Raw genomic sequence first — 22246 nt, 5'->3', positions numbered from 1 at the left:
TCAGGTGGAGGTCACTAGGAGCCGTTATCCCAAGCAGATGAGAGCAATGTGGTTCTCACACAGCAAGAATTTTAAAGAACATAACTTGGGCAGTAAGCTGGCTGCCTGCCTGACCTCTTTTAGAAGCTGATTGTTTGAGGCAAGGAAGAGGAGGGCACAGGCGTCAAGGCACATGGTAAGAGCCCTGGGATTCTCCTTCTTTTTAAATTAAAACCACAGCCTTATATCACAAATATGCTCTGGCTTTGCAAAAATTTATAAACGTCTTCTGAAGAAAGTGTGCTCATAATGCCACAATGCTGAACAGCCACCCACTTCCTCAAAATGCGAGGAAGCAGACTGTTAGAAAAAAAAAAAAAAAAAAAAAAAAAAAAAAAAAAAACCCAGTGGCTGTTGTTTATCACAACTTCACTTCAGTGAGGCCTGAGATTCTTCAAAGCAGGGGTTTTGCTTCCCACAAGGCCAAGTGTCAACTGGGATATTTCTGGAAAAATCGAGCCAGCTTAAAGCAGGGTGCCAGCCCCTGAGGGACTTTGGGTGGGATTAGGAGAGCTTGGGTGCATCCTTAAGTGACAGGTGGGTGGACCTTTCATCTGAGGGAAAGGAAGAGGCACGTGGGCAGATCAGCCTGGCACATAAGGGTGCCCCTGAAGCAATCACCCGGCAGAGAAGACAGAGGAACGGAAGGGAAGATCAGAAAAGCAAGAAGAGCACAGACTGTGACACACTGGCCACTTGACCAGCTACTCACCCAAATCGGAAGCAAAATGTCCCTGAAGTTGCCAAGGACCTGGGACTTCAACTTGAAAGCTGAGGCCACGAAAATAGGTAAGGTCAGCGTCCAGGTGCTTTTGCTTGAACACCCACAATTTGCATGCTGGGCTGTGGGAGCTCAGTCAGTAAAAAAACCCCAGCTGGGCAGAAATTTGCATCCAGGTTGATGTGTTGACTAAAGTTTCAGAGTGCTGGGAGGGGGCTCTCCTGCTGGGAGGTGGGGAATGTGGGTTAAGGGAACTTTGGTGATTGTGAGCTGTGCCTTATATACAAAATTGAGATTTCATTCATGTCTCTGGATAGTTGTTTCTGGCTTGAAAAGTCATCTATCTGTTGAATAGCTTTCAGTAAGAGCGCAGAGATTGGAGTATTTTGAAGTGATTCATCCATGAGTGAATTTAAGTGAGTGTCATGTTTGTGAGCCCAGGGGCCAAGGAGGGGCTACTGCCAGTAAAAAGCACACACAGAGAATGAGGTGAGGGCATACAGACTTCTGAAGAATGAGAACAGTATTCTAGAGGAGCAGAATGTGAGAGGCTCCGGAGAGTTGAAGAAGACAGACTTTAGTTAGCAAGGATAATTCTGAGATGTTCTGGCCCTCAATTCATACCATTTTCCTCTAACGACAATGGCGATACATTGGTCCAAATCTATTGCTTGTTATTATATACGTGTCTTTTTTGTTATTTGTTTTTTGAGCCAGGGCCTTGCTACGTAGTTCTCGTTGGTTTGAAACTTGTTATAGAAAGTCAAATTCACAGAGACCCGTCTGCTTTGCCTCAGTGCTGAGATTATCAACATGGTTTGTATAACCTGATATTTCTTTTATTATTAAATTTTATTTTTAAATTGATCACAAACAGATGAAGCAATTGGTTTAAAAGTGATCAACTATGTTGCACACACACACACACACCATCTACATAGTAAGATAACTTCTTAATTAACTTCTTAATTTTAGACACTAGTGTTGAGGTCTTGCAACAGCTTGGAAGGATTTTGCTTGGAGGAAAGTTTAGACTGGATGGTTCATGGTTGTTGGTGTGTTAAAATAAGTGGTCCGTTGAAAACTCACAGATAGGAAGCAGGTCTGAAAGTAACCAGAGAAGCCATTTATCTTGGTGACTGGGAGACCATATCACCTAACAAAGCTGGCAGTGTGTGTTAAGGTCTGTTCAGAAATGAGGAGCAGGCAAGAGCTCTCTCTTCTGTCCATACAAACATCCATGTCTAATGTTCACTCTAAGTTATCCAAATCCAATTTTAAGGTAAACTGTCCATGACTTGGTCACCATGTAAATGTCTGGCCTCTCCTGTGTAAAGGTACCTCGCTCCCTCACCATCCATGTTTCACCCAAAAATGGGAAACTTGAGAGAATAATGTTAGATTGTTTTTATCAGAGACACTGAAAACCACCACACTAGCTTCTCAAGCCTGAGATTAGGCTGAGAGGGTTCATGATTTCTACCAGTGGTTCTTACAATAGTCCCTGGACAGCTTGTGGGTAGAGCAGCCTCTACTGCTGGCCAAAAACACAGACTGTTGGGGTCCACTGTGACTGTGCAGTCAAAACAGACCTGAAGAGGGGACCCCAGGATCCTGCATTTTATGAGATCCATCTGGTGAGCTTTAGGTTCCAGGACTAAGAGCATAGGCTTAGGGTCACTGTGTATATGCCTAACACCTGCACCAGCAGGGTAAACAGGGTTTGTGACTGAGTGGAATTTGATCACCAGAAGGCAGTATTATTTAGTATTAAATATGTGTAATAATAAGTACATGATGTTTAAAAGAGTTTTTGTCATTATCCATGCCATTTACAGTTTGTCACCATATTGCAAAGTGTCACATGAACTGGCATTCATATCATAACTAGAGCCCTCTAAAGGGAAAGTGCTTGACTCAGTTGCAACATTTTCAGCCTCTTCTTCCATGACCAGATAGAGTTAGTTAACACGTGTATCTGTTTACCAATATGTTAGAGAAGCCACCTCCATAGGAAGGGCTGTGTAACTGGGAGTCCCCACAGGGAATTCAGGAACTGTGGTTTTCTATCCTGGGTAGTATGGTGGAGCAGGATTGTGGCTTCTCTGTCTGGCCACTGCTGACATTTGTGACTGGGTAATTCTTATTGCAGGGGCTTTCCTGCACATTGTAAGACAACCATATCCCTGGCCTCTACTGTCTTAAGGATTGTAACATCCCTCTGCCATCACCAACCTTAGCAACCAAAAATGTCTGTTGAATAGCTCCAGACATTGCCAAATGTCCACTGGGGAGAGGTGGCTGTAATAGTTTCCCTAGACCACTGTACCAAAAGTTTACAGTTATAAGGCCATTTTTAGGAGGATTTTTAGGAGGCTTTTTTTTTTTTTTTTTTTTTTTTTTTTTAAGGTGTGACTTGAAGGGGATGGGAGAAAGTTTAAGAGCTCCAAGAAAGGCTCTTGATGGGAAGATACAAGCCACAACCACTGTGGAGCTCAGCAGGGGGCCTGCTTTTCCTTGAGTACTGAACTTGGGCTGGAGGGAAACCAACCACTCTGAGACTGGGGAGAATTCCGCAGCTGTGCTCTTTCTTGGAGAACGGAGGCTCCCTCAGAGGAAGCAGCAGAACTGCTTCCATGGCTTGGATGCTCCTGGTGCAGTGAAGACAGAGCAAGAATGAGACCACCTGACATCTCTCCCATCATTCCTAATGGGAGACAGGATTAGAAATAGATGGTAAAGGCAGCAATCTGGACTTGAGGTGGGACTAGGAGCATATCCTTCTTCCCAAGATGGAGCATTGGCTACTGTTTTACCCCAGCCATTTGAACCACGACAGCCTGCCACTGTGTTCATGTTCACACCTGTTCTTCTAGTACTTACATGTTTGTAGTACCTCCTTCCTCTCTCCCTGTGTGTGCACATGTAAGAAAGCAACCTCAGCCATCATTCCCCTCATACGTAGATACACAGAAGTGAGTGGGTAACAACATTTATGAGTTATTGGAAAGTAGGTGGACCAGTAACCATATGGAAATATATAGTCTTATTAGTCAGGGGATGCAATTGAGAAGTGCTGTGGCGCAGTTTTTCTCATTCAATAAATCAAATCAGCTGAGGAAATCTGATAATTCCAAGTGTTGTCCATGACATGGTGCGGGAAGGACTCCCAAGCCAGGCATACCACCATTGTGGAGAAGCACTTGGCATAGCTCATCTGAGACCACACTCAGAATCCCCGTTCATGTCAGCAGATTAAATGCGCAGGAGAAATCTACATGTTTATCAGCAAAGGGATAGTTTAATGCTCTGTAGCCTCTTTATAAGATGGACACGGCACAAGAGAAAATAATTACAGCTATACACAAGTGAAACTCAACAGCAACACCTTATTTTGGTATTCCCAGAAGAGAGAGTGAAATCATTCACATTAAGTTTAAAAAGGACATGTGCTTATAGAAAAACTATAAAGAAAAACTGAATTGCATGATGTAAAATCTAGGGTTATTGCTCTTTTGGGAGAGAAAGGATGGAAAACACATGTGTGAGGTACCAAAGTTCCTATCTCAGTAGTCCACACATGTGTGGTTCTATATCAAGTGAACACAACAATACACAGTAAACTATCAAAACCATGCAGGGTTTGTTAACAGTGGTTAACTGTGGGGAAAGACTTTATCAGTGAGATATACACACACATGGATGCTTAGACTAAACATTTAAATTAAGTGTTCTGTATTAGGAACAAGTATCACTATGTCATTAAAAATGCACCCCTTCCTAAGTGCTTGACCAAGTAAATTGACCAAAGTCTTCATACAACACATGACCCTTTAGCAACTCAGCAGCTGACTCCAAAGCTCTGCGTTAGCAGAAGAGGCTCCCCTACACCATACAGATGTCTCCCTACATGTCACAGATACCCCAGGGTACAGGGTATTTCTTGAACAAGCTCTGTCAGCCTATGGTTTTCAGGCTAGCCTGCTTGAGTTCACCTGGACACAAATGCTGCTGCTCCCAAGTAAGGCACACTGACACCACACAGCCGGAGGTGACCCGAGATAGGCATGTGTGAGCTCAGGGTTACAGTTTTCTTTCCACTTAGTTGTCAAGCTTAAGAGATGCTGATCCTGGCCAGCTTGGATCTGGACTGCAATAGTCTATTTTCTGTGATTGATGCCACTGTGCTCCCGGTGCAGCTCCATGTCCCCGCAAAGCTGAAGATTACCATAGAGTCAGCGGGGCCATGGCTAGAAACATACCTTCCTTCACTGTCACCAAGAGGGTGCTCATTCCAAGTTCTGTGCCTGTCTTTCCGCAGAGGTCACATCAGTAGTCCCTTGTCCCTAGGCCATTGTTAACTTACTTTTCAGTTGTTAATGTTAAACAACTGAAGGACAGAGCCTTTTTGTCAGTTGGGGGATGAAGGCTGAATATCCTCTCTGGGTCTCCTGCAGTGGCAAAGGGAAGAAACACCTGTTTTCTACCCACTCACACAGAGTGCTATCTGCAGACACTGGTGAGTCTGCACTTCCTGCTAGATTAGGAGCTGAATGGCAAGCTCAGTGGTTCTCAGAATCCAAGTCTCTTAAAATTAGCTAAGAGGCCTGAACATAACAGCTCATAGTGTCTGTCTCCCAATGCTCTTTACAAAGCATCTTCAGAGTCCTGTGGGAGAATGCCATGGGGAATTCTGTGCAGTGGCTCTTGGGAGGATTCAAGGATCTGCTGGGAAGGACAAGTTGGTAACAACAGTCCTTTCACACACAGGATGGCTTGAAAGAGAAAACTTTGCATGAGCTAACACCATTTGGGGCTACCTAGGTAACATGAGATATGACATGAGAGGGCGCAAACATCCCCAGCTGTAGCCATAGCAACTGAGACCAACTGGGTACCCCAGTAAGGGCCAGGTCATTTAGGAGGGTCCCATCACAGAGGACAGCAACAAAGCTTTACAGAAGCCCAGAAAGAACTTAGATAAGAAAGTCCCACAGAGAAAAGGGAATTTATCTGTCTCCCTTTCTTCATCACCGCTTTGCTCTTTGAAAGAAAAGACTGCCATAGGATTAGCAGTCATATCTAGGCAGCTCGCCTATTTCTCAGGAACCCACCAGTGAGTAGAGGCAGACAGGGAAACAATTACAAGACTGTGCTGGGAATAGTTACACGGGTCACAGGGAACATCACTGAGCCAGAAATCTGCTGCCACCTCTTCCTGTTCCACCATATTTTCCCATAAGACACTGGTCATTATTTTCTAAACTATCTCTGACTTTTTTAGCCTAGGGAATTTTATTGGTATACAAACCAATGTTTCTTGGTAACAATTCATAAACAAAATTTCAAATAAGTCTGTGGTAGTATATAATTTTGTCACTTACTGAAAATGAGAGCACATTTACACACTAGTGAGAAGGGTGCGCTTGTTCATTTTTTTGCACAGGGAGTTCAATCTTGGCTGAATAGTTGATCCTGAGGAACACAGAGGATCTTCACAGCTTTTCAGAGCTGATTAATATTTTGGTTATAATTGTCAATGCTGAGAACACTACTTTGCATAAACATATGAAGGGGCTGGGGCGATTGCTAAGTGGTTAGCCAAACTCTGCTCTTGTAGAGGACCCAGGTTCTGTTCCAAGCACCCACAAAGCATTTCACAACCATCCAGGAGACCAGGCACCTCTTCTGGTATCTGCAGGCACTGCCCATGCATATGGTATACATGAATACATGTAGGTAAACATTCATACACACAAAATAAGAAAAACAAATCTTTATAAAAATAAAAGCAAGATGGTAAAAAGTGTGTTAGGGCCATTTCAGAAATTGCTAGAAATTCTGCCCCAGTTATGAGCCAACATTCACAAAATGATTTCTTTTAAATGAAACTCAAGTAAGCAGCTCAAACAATTTTTAAAACCAAACATTCTAACACAGTTCAATCCCAAAATATACTAACTTGATACTTACATGCTGAGGAATGAATGGCAGGAAAGTGGTGTTTTAATTGAAGCATTTTGTTACTATGATTTTTTTTTTTGCATGTGCTGTAAAATCCCTGCAGTAATTCTGTGATGCCAAGGGCATCAGCGGTGTGTGTTGGTTCTGTGTGATGGCAGGCACAGTGCAAAGTGTGCAAGCACGCTATGTGTTCAGAGCCAAGGCTGCAGTAAAACCCTGTGACATAGCCTAGGCAGTTGCCATCATGAACACCTCACAGTCATCGTTTGTTTGAGTTCGAATCAAAGTTTTGCTCATTGTAAATTCAGAAACCTTTTACTGCTGCCATATTTCCCACAGATCCTACATCAGTTACACGAACCTCCATGGGCTACAGCCCATAGTTTAAGCAGCTCTTACCATAGAGGTTATCCTTCTGTGAGTCTCAGACTTCCCTTCAGTCCTATGTCAATTTTATTGTGTGGTCTCATGCATATTTTATATAGTTCCTCTTCAAGGAAGGAACCAAACTAGAAGGTTGTGATGTAACTCCAGTGCCACGCCGCCCTCTTGTACTTCCCAAGCATAGCACATACATTGCAGAGTTCAGTGCCTTCTTCATGAGTCCACTCTCTCTCCACTTGGGCTTTATCACCCTGGCCACTGGAAGTCGGCTCATCTCTGAACAGAAGATATAATGGTCCTTTATGAACAATTTCAACAGAGAAGTTGCCTTCTTTGAGATGAAATTTGTGGATACTACTGAACTTGAGTAATATAACTCAGTCTTGCCAACTAACCGGTCACTTTTTATCAAAACAGTTTGTTCTTTCCTCCATGGGCCACTAGTGAGGGTGACCCCCAACTGCCTGGAAGAATTGTCATGGGCATGAGATTGACATAGGTTGGACTATCCATTAATGATTGATATACAGGGAGGAGGCCAGCAGGGCATGAGGTGTGGGAAGGGCATGGCCTGGATGATGCTGACAGTTGACTGCAGATCTAGGATGCATGGCAAATAAGACTCATAACAAGTATGTGTTATGAGAGAGGAATAAAGTCTTCCATACACATCCATATGAAGTGCTAGCAAACATCTCGTGCATTGTGTATAGACAATGTCATCTTTACTCTTGTATCAGACCAACAGCTGTGCAGCAGCTTGCCAAGAAAGCCCACTGAGTGTTACACTCTTGGGCTTTATTTTTTTCTACAAAACTTGGTGAAAGTTTCCCATTTTGGGAGTAAGGACTGGCAAGTGCTATGAGCTCCAATATATCACCCCATACATTCGTACATTCAGGTCAGTGATTTCATCCATTCACCCACTCATTCATTCACTCATACCCATCTGTTCACTGCTATGTGACAGGTGCTTTCCAAAGAATGTTCTTGCCTCTCTCTGCATGCCTCCTGTGAAGAAAGCATGGCTCCCCTGTCCCTGCCTTGCTAAAGAAAGCCTTCCTTAACCCCGAGCCCATCACAGTCTCCATAAGCTGAGTGGATTGTGTCTGTGGGGCTGACTGACTGCTCCTCAGCCACTCCCAAGCCTGCCTAGCAGAGCTTCTTCTTAGGCCACTGGCAGCCAGTCAGTGCTGTACTTCCTTACACACTAATTGCAAGTTACCGTGATGACATAAGTTCCTGTCACCTCTAGTCTGTCACTTCCATTTGTCACCTCAGCCTGAGTGCCCTGTGCTCCCCTGAAACCAACTTTTCTTTTCATTTTATTTTATGTTTTCTTTTCCTTCCTTCCTTCCTTCCTGCCTTTTTCTTTCTTTCTTCCTTTCTTTCCTTCCTTCCTTTCTTTCCTCCTTTCCTTCTTTCCTTTCTTCCTTCCTTCCTGCCTGCCTTTCTTTTCTTTCTTCCTTCCTTCCTTTCTTTCTTTCCTTTCTTCCTTTCTTTCTTCCTTCCTTTCTTTCTTTCTTCCTTTCTTTCCTTTTTTCCTTCCTTTCTTTCTTCCTTTCTTTCCTCCTTTCCTTCCTTCCTTCCTTCCTTCCTTTCTTTCTTTCCTTTCTTTTTTCCTTCCTTCCTGCCTGCCTTTCTTTTCTTTCTTTCTTTCTTTCTTTCTTTCTTTCTTTCTTCGTTCCTTTCTTTCTTTCCTTTCTTTCTTCTCTTCCTTCCTTCCTTCCTTCCTTCCTTCCTTCCTTCCTTCCTTCCTTCCTTCCTTCCTTCCTTCCTTTTGGGCACAGAACTCACCCTGAGCATTCGGTTCCCTCTTTCATCACCTGTCTCAGTTTCCTTTGGACTCTAGGTGGAGAGGGGTGAATTCAAGGTTAATTTCCCACAAGGCTACAGCATATGGGGGTAAAAATGGAGGTGGGAAGACATTTTAAAGCAGGAATCATCCCTCCTTCCAGGATCTGGGAGTCCCTCCAGTTTCTTTGCTCAGACCATCTGAAGAGGCACTAGCCTGTTCCATTTGCTTTTAAGAAACCTTTCTGTGTTGCAGACTCTCACAGAATCACACAAAGTCCCTACCCTGATGAATCCTACATCCAGCTCTTAAGTTATTATGGTTACCCTCTTCCTCCTCCTGGGAAGTCTAATCAAATTGTCAGGGTGGGATCAAAACCAGTTTGACTGGTTTTCTTTATCCTGAGAAGATACTTAATTTTGTGGTGTCTGTTACATGCTGGGCACTCCACTCAGCCCAGGACTCTTGTGGATTAAAAAAAGATCCTGATACTTTCTAGAAGATGGCTGCTGTGAAAGTATCATTTCCGGTCATGACAGGGATGCTTCACGTGCTAACTTATAGTGGTGTGACTGCAGAAGCAAAATCAGGTCAGCCACAGTCTCAGCCCAGGTCAGATTGGGGAGGGACTCATGATGTAAGACCCTCAGAATGAGGAGTCTTCCAGGTTCGGTCGATACCCCAAGAACTCAATGTCTAGTCCAGTTGCTGCAAAACGAAAGAGGCTTTAATGAACAGGAAACGTTTGCGCAAACGGGCTCCTCCAGCACGCAGGCTAGGGAGAAGCCCCCTCCCCTGGGCCCAGGTGTTTTTAAAGGCAAACCCACAAGCTTAGGGAGGGGGTGGGACCCTCTGTCCACTGAGTACGTGACCCTTGGTGGCCGGACGGTCTGCTCTTAGGGTCAGCAGACCTTAGGGCCTCAGGTGTGCTAATTAATCTTGTCTGGGCAAACCAGAGTTACAGCTATCTCTTGACCCTATTTACCACCTGTTGACTCACAGGAAAGGAGGGGCAGTGTGAATTCTTCTTATCTCAGGGCCTTGTGAGAGGAAGCTAGCAAATTCCAAGGAACAGATATTGGTTTCCAGGTCAGTCCTTCATTAACTTTTCTCTTTTGTCCTTCAATGAGGTCTCACCCCTGCCTGAGGAGTTACTGACGACAGATTGACTGCCCAGGGAAGGACAGCCCGTTTACTTCATGTCTCCATGTGCCAGTAGGACAGTCTGACACCCTGGGAGGATACAGGAAGGGAGGGAGGGGAGAGTGGACTTGATCAGAACGTATGAACTTTCTCAAAGAATTCATTTTGTTTAAAATACTCAAACAGTGTCTTTTATCTGAGGGAAGAGGCCAACCTCACCAGAAAGCATCAGACATAGCATGGAAGTGTGATTGTCATTACAACATTTAAAGAGCCAACATAATTTCTTCTGTAAGGCCATGATGTGCATTCTCATTTACAGCCAGCAGAGGGCACAATGTTCTGTCCATGGTTACAGAAACACTTCCCCAGAATGCCTTGGATTTCTCTGAACAGCATTACGCTCCCCCAAGCTTCATCCTTCTATGACTTGAAATACTCAGCAGGATTGATTGGAAAACATAATTGTCTGTCTTCTCAAGTTAGAAGTAGGTTTCCAGATTAAAATATTTCTTGAATGAAAAGAAAAAAGATCTTGATTTGGAAAGCCATTCCTAACATAGATAGATGGGTTTGGTATTGGATTTGAGATTAGAATCCTTGAAGACACATACACATGGATTGGATTACAGTATCAACCCTTTGTCATTCCTGACTTTGGACATTATTCATCAGTGTTGGAAGGGGAGACACTCTGCTGTTTTGTAGGCTATTAGACAAAGCTCCCTCTAACAGGGACAGGCCACTCACTGGTTCCCTGTGCCATCTCTTACCTCACCTCAGTGACCTCTACATCATGTACACTGCTTACCTCTTCTACCCATTCTCTGATGTTACCCTTGCCACTCTGAACATCCTAGAGAAAAATCTAACCATTAGGCTATCTGGTTCTACTTCAGGCTTATGCCCATCACCCTAGATGAGCACTCAGAGAACCACTGAGACCCTGACTGAACTCTCTATTCTACAGTTGCAAAATATCTGTGATGACAAAGAGTTGATATTTGCATCTCACAGCATTGAGGCCAAGAAGTCCAATGCCATGGTTTTAGCAAGGTTGGTAGCGATAGCACTACCATTGGCACGATGGGAGGTGGGTAAAGGGAGGTCACACACTGTGACTTAAGAGAGCAGAGGAGCAGAAGAGGGCAAACCCACTTCCTCAAAACATTTTGTAAGGGCCCTGGGTCAGTCAGCTGTTTGCTGAAGGTATTTGAAGGAAAGGACTGCTTATTTCACCTGCAGTTCTCAACATCTCTGTCCACTGCCATTTAGTCTTACCTCTTTTGGCATGAAGTGGGATCAAACATCATGGAAGACAGCTTGGAGCTGAACAAAGATGGCAATGCATAGCGGGCAAGAAGCAAGGAGGGGATGGACAGAGACTAGGGACAAGATGTGCACCCTTCATCCTCCACCCAAATCAGGGTCTAGCTCCCCAGAGCCTGCCCAGCTTTCCAGAGTCAGTTAATTAATCCACTGTAAGGCCAGCATCTTTAAGATCCAGAACTACTCAGTAGCACCACCAACCAGAGATGAAGCCTTTGACACGATGACCTCAGGACATGGCTCATATCGACACCATTAAAGGCCTTGATTCTGTTCTCGAGGGCAGAGCCCTCCTTGCTCAATACTTGCCAAGGCATTACTACTTTTGGGGTTGAGCTTCAACTTGAGTTTGGAAGGGACATTTATCACTCAAACCACAGATCTTTCAACCAAAGTTGCTCTTTTTTTTTTTTTTTTTTTTTGCCCCAGACTCTTGCTGCTGGAGTTAGTTAATGGTGTGCGGGCCCCGGAGATGACAAGAGTAAGACATACATACCTGGGGTGTGTCTGTGAGGGAATTTCTAGAGAATCACTAATGGGTTATCTGGGAGCCCTAGGAGCCCAGAAGGAATTAAAAAGGAGGGGGAAGGGAGAGGCTCTGTGGAAGCTACTTTCGCTGTTTGCTTTCTGGCCAACATGAGTGAGTTACCCTGTTGCTCCATGTCCTCCCCCATGACAGTTAAAACTCTGGAACAGAGCCAAAGCAAATCTTCCAGCTGTCCTCTGAGCTATTTATTATGCTTTTCCTTCTCAAGGCCTTAACAACTCCTCAAAGTATTGCCCAGAATTTGCATTTCAAAACAGAAAAATGTGACAGCTAAATAAGAATGGGCCCCCTTTCCTGTCACAGGAGATTCCATCTGTCCCTCACTTTAATTCCACTTCACCTTCTGACATGAAAACAGGGGTGCCCTCCTGGAGACCTGCATGTTAGAGGGCCTCAGTGGTGTCCTCAGGGTGAGTGAAGCCAAGGGAGCATGCTCACCCACCACCTAGACTGTGTCCTGCCCACCTATGGCCCCACAGACGGTGTGTTCACCAGATGCCCAGGAACAAAGGAATGTTTTCATGGGTCATGCAGTGTTGTTCTGTGTTTCCTTGAATGTGGGGAAGCACAGATGGTTTGGACTTCTGGGCCAAAGAGTGCAGGCATGTGTGTGTGTGGTCCTTGCTGTGAGAAATGGAGCTGGGGGCGGCAGAGCAGGGGCATGGCCTTTCACACAGGGGCATTCTTGAATCTGCAGGCTCTTGAATGTCAGTTCACTTCTCAAGTAGCATAATTAAACATTGGCTCATGCCCCCCACTAGAATGTTCTCTCACCATCACCCCCAGTCTATACCTTGCTCAGCCATCATACTTCTGTCCTCATCTCTCTCCACTGACGCCATCAGCCGTCTTTACCCTGAAATAGGCTTTTCAAGGCACACTCGCTACCACACCCTATGGCTTTCCTTGGTCTCAATGGCCGCTCTTCCTGACACCTCTTTGGTCACACCTCATAACACTCAGGTGTTTCCGGCAGCACTAGCTGTGTCATTCATGGGGAAATGTTGGGGTTCTTGTCTAGAAAACATTAAGAGCTACAAGATGGTGGCTGAGCTCCAAGCTAAGTGCAGGAACTGCATCAGGGCAGGACCTACGTGACCTACGTGACCCCACAGGCTGTGTCTGTGAAGCTGGCCTACCTCACACGGAATCCATCAGATGAAGTGCTGGGCTCACCAACCTGTGGCTCTGGTCTGATACACTCCATTGTCCTTGACACAGGAACCCAACATTTCTCACCTCTTCTGCCATAGTAGTTTGTTCATCATTCTCCCTCCTCCCACTCTCTCATTTCCCTCCTCCCACTCTCTCCACTCTCCCTCCTCCCACTCTCTCCACTTTCCCTCCTCCCACTCTCTCCACTCTCCCTCCTCCCACTCTCTCCACTCTCCCTCCTCCCACTCTCTCCACTCTCCCTCCTCCCACTCTCTCCAGTCTCCCTCCTCCCACTCTCTCCACTCTCCCTCCTCCCACTCTCTCCACTCTCCCTCCTCCCACTCTCTCCAGTCTCCCTCCTCCCACTCTCTCCAGTCTCCCTCCTCCCACCCTCTCCAGTCTCCCTCCTCCCACCCTCTCCAGTCTCCCTCCTCCCACCCTCTCCAGTCTCCCTCCTCCCACTTTCTCCAGTCTCCCTCCTCCCACTTTCTCCAGTCTCCCTCCTCCCACTTTCTCCAGTCTCCCTCCTCCCACCCTCTCCAGTCTCCCTCCTCCCACTTTCTCCACTCTCCCTCCTCCCACTCTCTCCAGTCCCCCTCCTCCCACTCTCTCCAGTCCCCCTCCTCCCACTCTCTCCACTCTCCCTCTTCCCACTCTTTTATCTCCCTCCTCCCACTCTCTCCACTCTCCCTCCTCCCACTCTCTCCACTCTCCCTCCTCCCACTTTTGTTCCATGCCACGTTCTCCACACCAGGTCCAATTCAGCAGTTCTTAAGAAAAATCAAATCATGTCATTTGTTCTTTCAAACCATCAGTGTACTTAGAATTAAATTAAAAGTCATGGTCTCCAGCTGTAGGCTAGACTTGCCCCCACCAATCCAGCAACAAGGGCTCTGGTGCTGTTGCCTGTGCCCAGACACACCGACTTCCAGTTCTGGAAGCATTCTGCTTGGGATAATGTCAAGGCTAGGCCTCTGTTCTCCTTGAAATGCCCTTTCTGAGATTTTTACAGTGGCTTCTCCAATACTTGTTCAACTTTAGTGAAAACACATCTTTCCAAAGAGCCTTTGCACACTGTCTGATGAGCTCCAGCATCTCAGCCTCCCATTGCCCCAGTGTCTTCCTGACAATGTGACTTCGAGTCTGAAATTATCTCATTTGTCTGCACTGTAGGTTTCTCAAAGTCAAGGCTTTGCCTGTTTCTTTTACTCTCAGATCCCCAGGAATCAGAATGCCCCATCCCACAGTAGCCACCACAGAAAAGCTGTGGGATGCTGGGCTTTTCCTGAGTTTCCTTCATCATGGGACATTAAATTAAAATGAAACTGAAGCATATTTATTTTCATTATCTCTAATTGCTGTTCTGATTGGGGACAGACAGTGTTTTAATGTAGAACTCATTCTGGAATCTTTAGAGAAAGAGGCAGACTTATGGTTTTGGAAGATAATTTGGACACTATGCATATGAGTGGCGACTGAGCGAGTAGATATTCTCAGTCTTAGTGTCTCTATGGCTGGCTAGGGTCACAAGGAATCCTTTTTGCTCCATCATCAGAGCAGAGTGTGAGCAAGAGTTCCTCCACTTGAGACTCTGGGGTTGGGTCTGTGGGTGTTCTTTTCACCTGCCTTCTCCCCTGCTCATATCTAAGTGGGCATTGGTTTCCTTCCTTACTATCTAGGAAGCAGCCAACACAGGAATGAAGAACAAACAGTTTTAAACTGAAGGATGGGAGTAAGACGAACAATGTAACTCAGTTTTCCTCATTAGAGAAAAATCAATTCACACTCACTACTGAGGATGATAAAGTGACTCCCAGGAAGTACAAACACTGATGCTGTAGAGCAGTTTTGTAGTAGTTAGGGTTAGTTAGTATAAAAGAGCAACTGAGAGGAGGGTTAAGGGAAGCCAGGGAGAAGGAGATGGGGGGAGGAGGAGGGAAGGAGTGGGTAAGACTGTGATGTGGGCAGAGGGAAGAGTGTCTGTGTGGTTTTTCTATATTTTTGAGGATTCCACTTAAAACCCTGAAAATTTCAGCTTAAAAAGAGTAGCCAAGTGGAGTTTATCAACTACATATCTAATATAAATGCATTGCTTGTCCACTATGGATAGCATGGTCGCTACTCTAGATACTTCACTAGGAATTAATTCCCCTTTGTTGTGGAGAGGTTGGGAAACTAACCAGGGACTCCCTTGCAGCTAGGATTCTTTACCCACGTTACTTATACTGATTAAACTAGCTAGATAGGCTCAGTTAAGGGAAGGCATATTCCTGTGGTTTCACCACGGTTGCATGGAAACTGCTGGTGAGCCAAGAAAGATGCCTCAAAATTTCCTAGCAGCTAAGCTTCAGATACAGCATAGCTTTCAAAAGCCTGATTCTTGGGACTTCTTTGTGCCCACCAAGCCCACTAAGGGCTCCACTGCCCTTGAAGTGGCAGTATAGCTTGGGACTGGGCATTCAAACATCAGCCTGTCAGGACATCTCAGATTGCACTGTAACATCCTTCTATCCAGGCGGGACCCAGGATGCCTCTGTGGAGGTCTCCTTCTTGTCCCATTAGTAACCAAGATCCCCTTCCCACAGTGCCAGCTTCGCAGTGTGCACTGCGTAGGACCCATGATGGATCTCATATTGTCTTGCCACTGTTTTGTATCTCTCCATAGTTTCCAAACAAGGGGCTCTGTATTTTCACCTTACACCAAATCCTCAAATCTTCTATGTTCTGGAAGCCAGGTCATCTTTGAGCTTGCTCTTGACCTTATGACCTCTTGCTAGTCCAGTTAGTGCACTATGACTCTTTTTGTTTTTCTATATTTTTTTAATTTAAGTGAGTAACAATCTTGTTTTACATGTCAATTCCAGCTCCCTCTTCCTCCCCTCCTCCCATGCCCCCCACTAGCTCCCCATCCCATTCCCTTTGTGCTCTCCAGGGAAGGTGAGGCCTTCCATGGGGAGTCTTCAAAGACTGTCACATCATTTGGAGCAGGGCCTAGGCCCTCCCCTGTTTGTCTAGGCTGAAAGGGTATCCCTCTATGTGGAATGGGCTTCCAATGTCCATTTGTACACTAGGGATACTGTTCCACTACCAGAGGCCCCATAGACTGTCCAGGCCTCCTAACTGACATCCATGTTCAGGGGGTGTGGGTCGGTCCTCTGCTAGTTTCTTAGGTATCAGTCTGAGGTCCATGAGCTCCTGCCTTGTTCAGCTGTTTCTGTGGGTTTGTCCAGCCTGTTCTTGACCCCTTTGCTTGACCTCTCTGTAACTGGATACCAGGAGTTCGACTCAGTGCTTAGCTGTGGGTGTCTGCTCCTGCTTCCATCAGCTATTGGATGAAGGCTCTAGAATGGCATATAAAGTAGTCATCAATCTCATTATGAGGGAAGGGTGTTGGGGTCATCCTTGCAGATCTCTGAACATTTCCCTAGAGCCAGATTTCTCTTAAAACCTATCTTGGCTCCCTCTGTTATGGTATCTCTTTTCTTGCTCTCCTCTATTCTTCTCCCGACTCAATCTTCCTGCTCCCTCATGTCCTCCTCTCCCCTCCTCTTCTCCCCTTCTCTTTCTCCTAACTCCCTCTCTCCTGCCCCCATGCTCCCAATTTGCTCAGGAGATCTTGTCCCTTTCTCTTTCTCTAGGGGACTGTGTATGTCTCTCTTAGGTTCTTCCTTGTTTCCTAGCTTCTCTGGCAGTGTGGAATGTAGGCTGGTGATCCTTTCCTCTGTGTCTAATATCCATATATGAGTGAGTACATACCATGTTTGTTTTTTGTGGCTGGGTTACCTCACTCATTTGCCTCCAAATTTCAAGATTCCATTGTTCTTTTCTGCTGAGTAGTGCTCCATGCACTATGTATGAATTCTGAATCCTACTTGTCTCTCTCTGCTCCCTTCTCTAACTCTTATGACAGGCTGGGCCACACTGCTAGCCTCCTGGCCCCCTCCAGTCTATAATGCTTGCATACTTCTCCCCACCCAGAGACTGTTACATATTAACACTTTCATGGTTCAATGCAATCATCCCAGGCACCAGCAAATCAAACAACAGTGACAGCTTTAGGCTTGAGGGACGAAACCCTCCACCTCTTCCCTGGTTAGCTGCTTTGCAAATTTGGCTGCCCTGGGAGTTTCTGGTAAATTTCCACACCAGAGATGCCAACTGAAGTGACCCTGGGTAGGAGTTAGAAACTTAACATTAATTGTGTGTGTGTGTGTGTGTGTTAATTGTGTCACCCTGTGTGGGCAAGTGAGAGCACAGCTTTCAGGAAGGAGTCAGATCTCTCTTTCTAGTGTGAGGTCTAGGCACTGAAGTCACCAGGCTCACACAGCAAGCATGTTTACCTACTGGGCCATCTCACCAGCCCTAGAAACTCAGACTTTCCTCAGGCTCAAGTGATCAAACATGCAGTGGAGTTTGACGTTTGCTGCTGTTGGTGCAGCGCAGACAGACTCAGCACCCACCATGTAGAGCACATGTTGCCTGGAGGGGCCTGGAGCAGGGACTGAAATCATGTTACTCCATTGTAGTGATTTTGACTTTTGAAATCTTTTCTTTTCTAGCAACAGAGATTCCACAAAGGGGTTGCTTGCGTTCTAGAATAAAGTTTGAGTAATATGCACTGACTATGAGGAAACAATAACAGAGTTTTGCTAAACCAAAGGCGATGGGTTCTTTCTTTGTGTCTATTATGAAGGGAAAATAGAGACTGAGCCTTGTGTCAATAGGTCCAGGGAAAGGAGGAGGCCACACCCCTCTTCCCTCCTTGGCACTGGGGAGGGTACCTCTAAGAACTGCAATGCAGGCTCCAGACCATGCATTCCACTTGCGACTCTTTTGTTGTTTGTCACTTGTATTGGGGGGGGGAGTGGAGGGACTGCACCATGACCATAGAGATTAAGACATGTTTGTCCTCAGTTTCCAGAGAAGCCAGAGGGTTTGCTTATACACTGGGTGGTCAGGACTGCTAGCCTTTTTTCTGAGTTTGGTTTTCTCACTTGGTTTCACGGCCAAGGACTTTGGATGGGGATGAACAGGAGTGTGAGGGACCAGGAAACTCAGTGTGTAAAGCTGTAAAGTGGCCCTCAGGGCAAAAAGCAAAGGCAGAGAGTAATCAGTGCGAATAGACACAGCTAAGAACCCCACTGCTCAGTACAGCCTAAGGATGCAAGCACTGCCCCCTAGTGGGCAACAGTTTTCCCTTCTTTTTCTTACATATGATGTCAGAGTAGCTTAGATGATCTCTAGGTAACATCGATATCAAAGCCTACAATCAGGATTTTTCCGTTTGTGCTCATGTGCTGGTTTCATCGAATGGCGCCCCCGGAGGTTGTATTCAGAAATGCATGTGAACGCTCATTTTCCCCATGAGGTCTGTAACCTCACATAGGCTAAAAACACTGCTGTATGTTACTTCCTGCAAAGAAAGCCCTTCCCTTTAAGAAATCTTGTGACAGCTGGTGCAGACATTACAAGACAGACAAGTGGCTCCCGCCTCTCATCTAGGATGTTTTCCGTATATTATATGTAAAGGAATGCAGAAGAAACGATCAGGCTTGTGGGAAAGCACGACACAGGTTGGCTAGCTTGGTCTTGTTTTCCTAGCCCAAACCACATGCAAGTGACAACTGATGGAAGTTCCTAGAGCTGCTTTTGCTGCTAGAGTGCAGGTTTCTACAAAGCCTTTGCTAGTGGCATGATGAACTGATGCTTACAGGAGCCACCAGGTGGCAGCAAAGCCCAGTCAGGATGACATGACTCCTGTTGAGGCCAGCAGCCTCTTCTTTAGTAAAGACACTGGTAGTATAGGTTCCATTTTTAATTCCATTTGTTATTATCCTCTTCCTCATTGTTGAGAGGGAGGGTGTGTACTGCTCTTATAAAAGGACCATCTACAGGCCAAGAAGAGAGACACTGGGGTTGTTTCTGACTGATAGAGATTAATGCACAAACTGCTATAAATATCTACCTAGAGGCTTTCTTGTAACCTTCATTTCTCTTAGGTAAACATTGACAAGCTCAGCTACTGATGAATCTAAGTTTAACTCTATAAGATACTTGCCAGTTGTTTGCTGAAGTGGCAGTGCCAGGCCCTGTCTGACCAGCCTCCTAAGGACAGTGTCTACTGCTTGCTCCTTCCTTTCCCGTCTGTCTTTAAACTTTACCATGCCCATTCTGATATGTTTATGTTGGCCTCCCATTGTGGTTTTATTTTACATTTTCCTGGTGACAGTGATGTATAACATCTTTCCATCTGATAAAATGTCCCTTCAAATAGTGATCCTTTTTAAAATTGGCCTGTTTTCTCAGTGATGAATTTTGAGAGTTCCTCCTTCCCCTCCTCCCCCTCCTCCCTCTCCTCTCCTCTTCTCTTTCCATCTCTCTTCTCTTTTTCCTCCTCCCCTTTATGGGAATATGGTATATGCTGTAAGAAGGTAGCGGAGTGGGAAGTACGCAGAGTATCTTCAACAGACAAGAGCCTGCAAAGTGTATTCTAAATTCAAGTCTTTAGTCAGCTGTGAGACTAGAGGTGTTTCCTCCAAGCCTGTTACCTGCTTTTTAAGCTTAGTGTGTAAGTGAGCCTAGTAGAATTTAGTGTCAACTTCTTCCTATGTGGACTATGGTTGGTCTTGATCGCCTCAGCCCAAGATACTCTGGGAGTAACAGATACATTTCATGAATATAAGAGCCTCTGAGTCCTTCCTTCGCCTCCTTCCTACAGTGGCTTATAAACAATTTCTTCCATGTTTTCCTTCCTAGCACTGCCCACAAGAGCACACCACAATTAGACATAACAAATATGGGTTTCCTGTGTCTGAATGTGCAGCCCCTCCTCTCCCAGGTCCAAACTATCTTTATCACTGAGACAAATGTGATGGAAGATCGGGGTAGCTAGTGGGATAGTTATGGAAGAACACTCTGGAATATCATTCTAGAGCCTCTGGATGCTCATGCCTCAAATGCGTCTCTGCCCAAAATAACAAAACTTAGTCAGTGGTGGCATTTCCCACAAAAGGCAGCGAGCTGTTTATATCTGTGTTGTGGGATGTCTTCTCTCATGCTAGAGGTGCAGCTACCCCTGGAGGCTTTTCCTGAATCTAAGCACAACTCCCTCCTACTTCCTTTGGATCTGATTTTAAGTCACCCCCTTTCACAGCTGGTGTGTGAAGGAAATGTCAAGCAAACTGAGAGGATGATGGCTGAGCTAAGACATCAAAGGAGGAAAAGATTTATTCCTCCAGAAGCATGTGAAACAGTTGCCTTTCCCCTCATTTTATTTCCAATTCATATATTTATTTACTGGAGCCATCAAGATAACTCCTCGGTAAAAAATATTTGCCACATAAGCCTGATAGCTTGAGTTTGGTCCCCAACCAGAATCCACAGTGGGGAGACAGCAGTTGTCCTCTGACCTCCAATTATATGCATGTGCACTGTGACATGCTCACACTTTGCTTGTGCACAAACACATACATCAGACACCCAATAATAATAAATAAAAGGAAACATTTGCTGTTTTTCCAAATGTATCCCAAGTCAGATTATTATAAATTATATTATTTTTGAAAATTTCTATTTCTGGATTAGATTTAGTTGAATGAAATTATTCCCTAAAATATAGCCCATGGAGGATACAGACACACCAGAAATCTGTATTGCTGCTGCAGGTGTCAACCTTGCAGAATTGTTTTAGAACTCTGAGTCTCATGGAGGTTTCAGTTTTCCAGGAGAAGGGTTGGGCACTGAATTGTGTTTACCTGTGCCTCATTACCAGCCTGTGCCAGCAACTCTGAATGCATTCCCTGAGCAGCTTGCTGGAGCCAGGGTGGACAAAGAGATGAATCATCAGATGATAAGAATCTGTGCTCCGATCATAAAAGTACAAGCAGAAAACCCTGGAGAGGGGACAATCTTATTTCCAAAGTCACATTATTAAGTTCAAATGCTGTCTTCCTTCCTTCCCTTCTTTCTTTCTTCCTCTCTCTCTTTCCCTTTCTACTTCTTTCTTCCTTTCTCCCTCTCTCCACCTCCCCTGTCTCTCTCCTTCCCTCCCTTCCTCTTTCTTTTCACAGAAAAATAAATCACAAAATATATAAAGAAACATGAAAGTATGGCCCATTCCAAGGGGAAAAATGGTTTAGCAGAAATTGTCTGTGAAAAAGAGATAGAAATGTAAAAGTAAACTAAAAGAAATGCTGAAGCTAAAAATTATTATAAATGAAATGAAAATCTAACTGGAAGATTTCAAAACCAGACAGGAGGAGGAAGAAAACAGAATCCACAAACTCAAGGGTAGGCAGTGGAAACTATCAAGTTTGAACCAGATGAAAGAAAAGTGCTCAGAACCTAAGGGTCTGTAGGACCTGAGGTAACAGTGCAACTACTCATCCTGAAAGTCCCAGGGAAGGAGAGAAAGGGGAAGAGAGGATGTCTGAAGAAACAATAACCAAAATCTTCCCACATATGATGAAAGACATGAATAGAAAGATGCAAGAAGCTGAGTTAATTATAAGTGTGAGGAACTTGGAGTCTTGAAAGAGGCATTACAGCCAAACTTTCAGAAAAGAATAATAAAGAGAAATTAAAAGCAGATGGGAGAAGTGACTGATAACCTGCAAAGGATTCTCAATAATATGAGAAAATTTCTCATCAGAAGTTTTCAATCTAAAAAGCAGTGACCTGGCAAAATTACCCTTCAATAATGCTAATTCAACTCAGATAAAAGTACCTTCCATCAAACCAGATGACTGGAGCTCAATCCCTGGGACCTACATGGTAGACCCCATGTGGTGGTTTGAAAGAAAATGACCCCCACAGCGAGTGACACTATTAAGACGTGTGGCCTTGGAGGAAGTGTGTCACTATGGAGGTGGGCTTTGAGGTCTTTTTCTTAAGCATCATTCAGTGTGACAGGTAGTCAACTTCCTGTTGCCTGTAAGTGCCTCCAGCACTATGCCTGCAAGGGTGACATGTTCTCCACCATGATGATAATGGACTGAACCTCTGAAACTCTTAAGTGAGCCACCAATTAAATGTTTTCCTTATAAGATTTGGTGTGGTCATGGTGTCTCTTCATAGCAACAGAGACCCTAAGGTTCCCTTGCAAGTTGTCCTCTGATCTCCACATGTGTTCTACGAAGCTTGTTTGTGCACGTGTGTGTGTGTGTGTGTG

At 45.0% G+C, this 22246-nt stretch overlaps 1 protein-coding gene across 1 annotated transcript in view; it reads left to right on the top strand.

Moving 5' to 3' along the window:
- Positions 1-511: 511 nt before the first annotated feature.
- Arhgap25 (Rho GTPase activating protein 25) overlaps positions 512-22246 on the top strand; it is a 75619-nt gene continuing 53884 nt past the window's right edge. The window contains exon 1 of the mRNA XM_051203332.1: positions 512-828. Within this exon, the coding sequence (XP_051059289.1) occupies positions 768-828 (61 nt within the window). The 5' untranslated portion in view covers positions 512-767. The remainder of the gene's footprint in view (positions 829-22246) is intronic.

This window comes from Phodopus roborovskii, unplaced genomic scaffold (genome assembly GCF_943737965.1).
Source record: "Phodopus roborovskii unplaced genomic scaffold, PHOROB, whole genome shotgun sequence".
Taxonomy (NCBI): Eukaryota; Metazoa; Chordata; class Mammalia; order Rodentia; family Cricetidae; genus Phodopus; species Phodopus roborovskii.
Note: the sequence above shows the minus strand (reverse complement) of the source record. Positions and strands in the feature narration are given on the sequence as shown.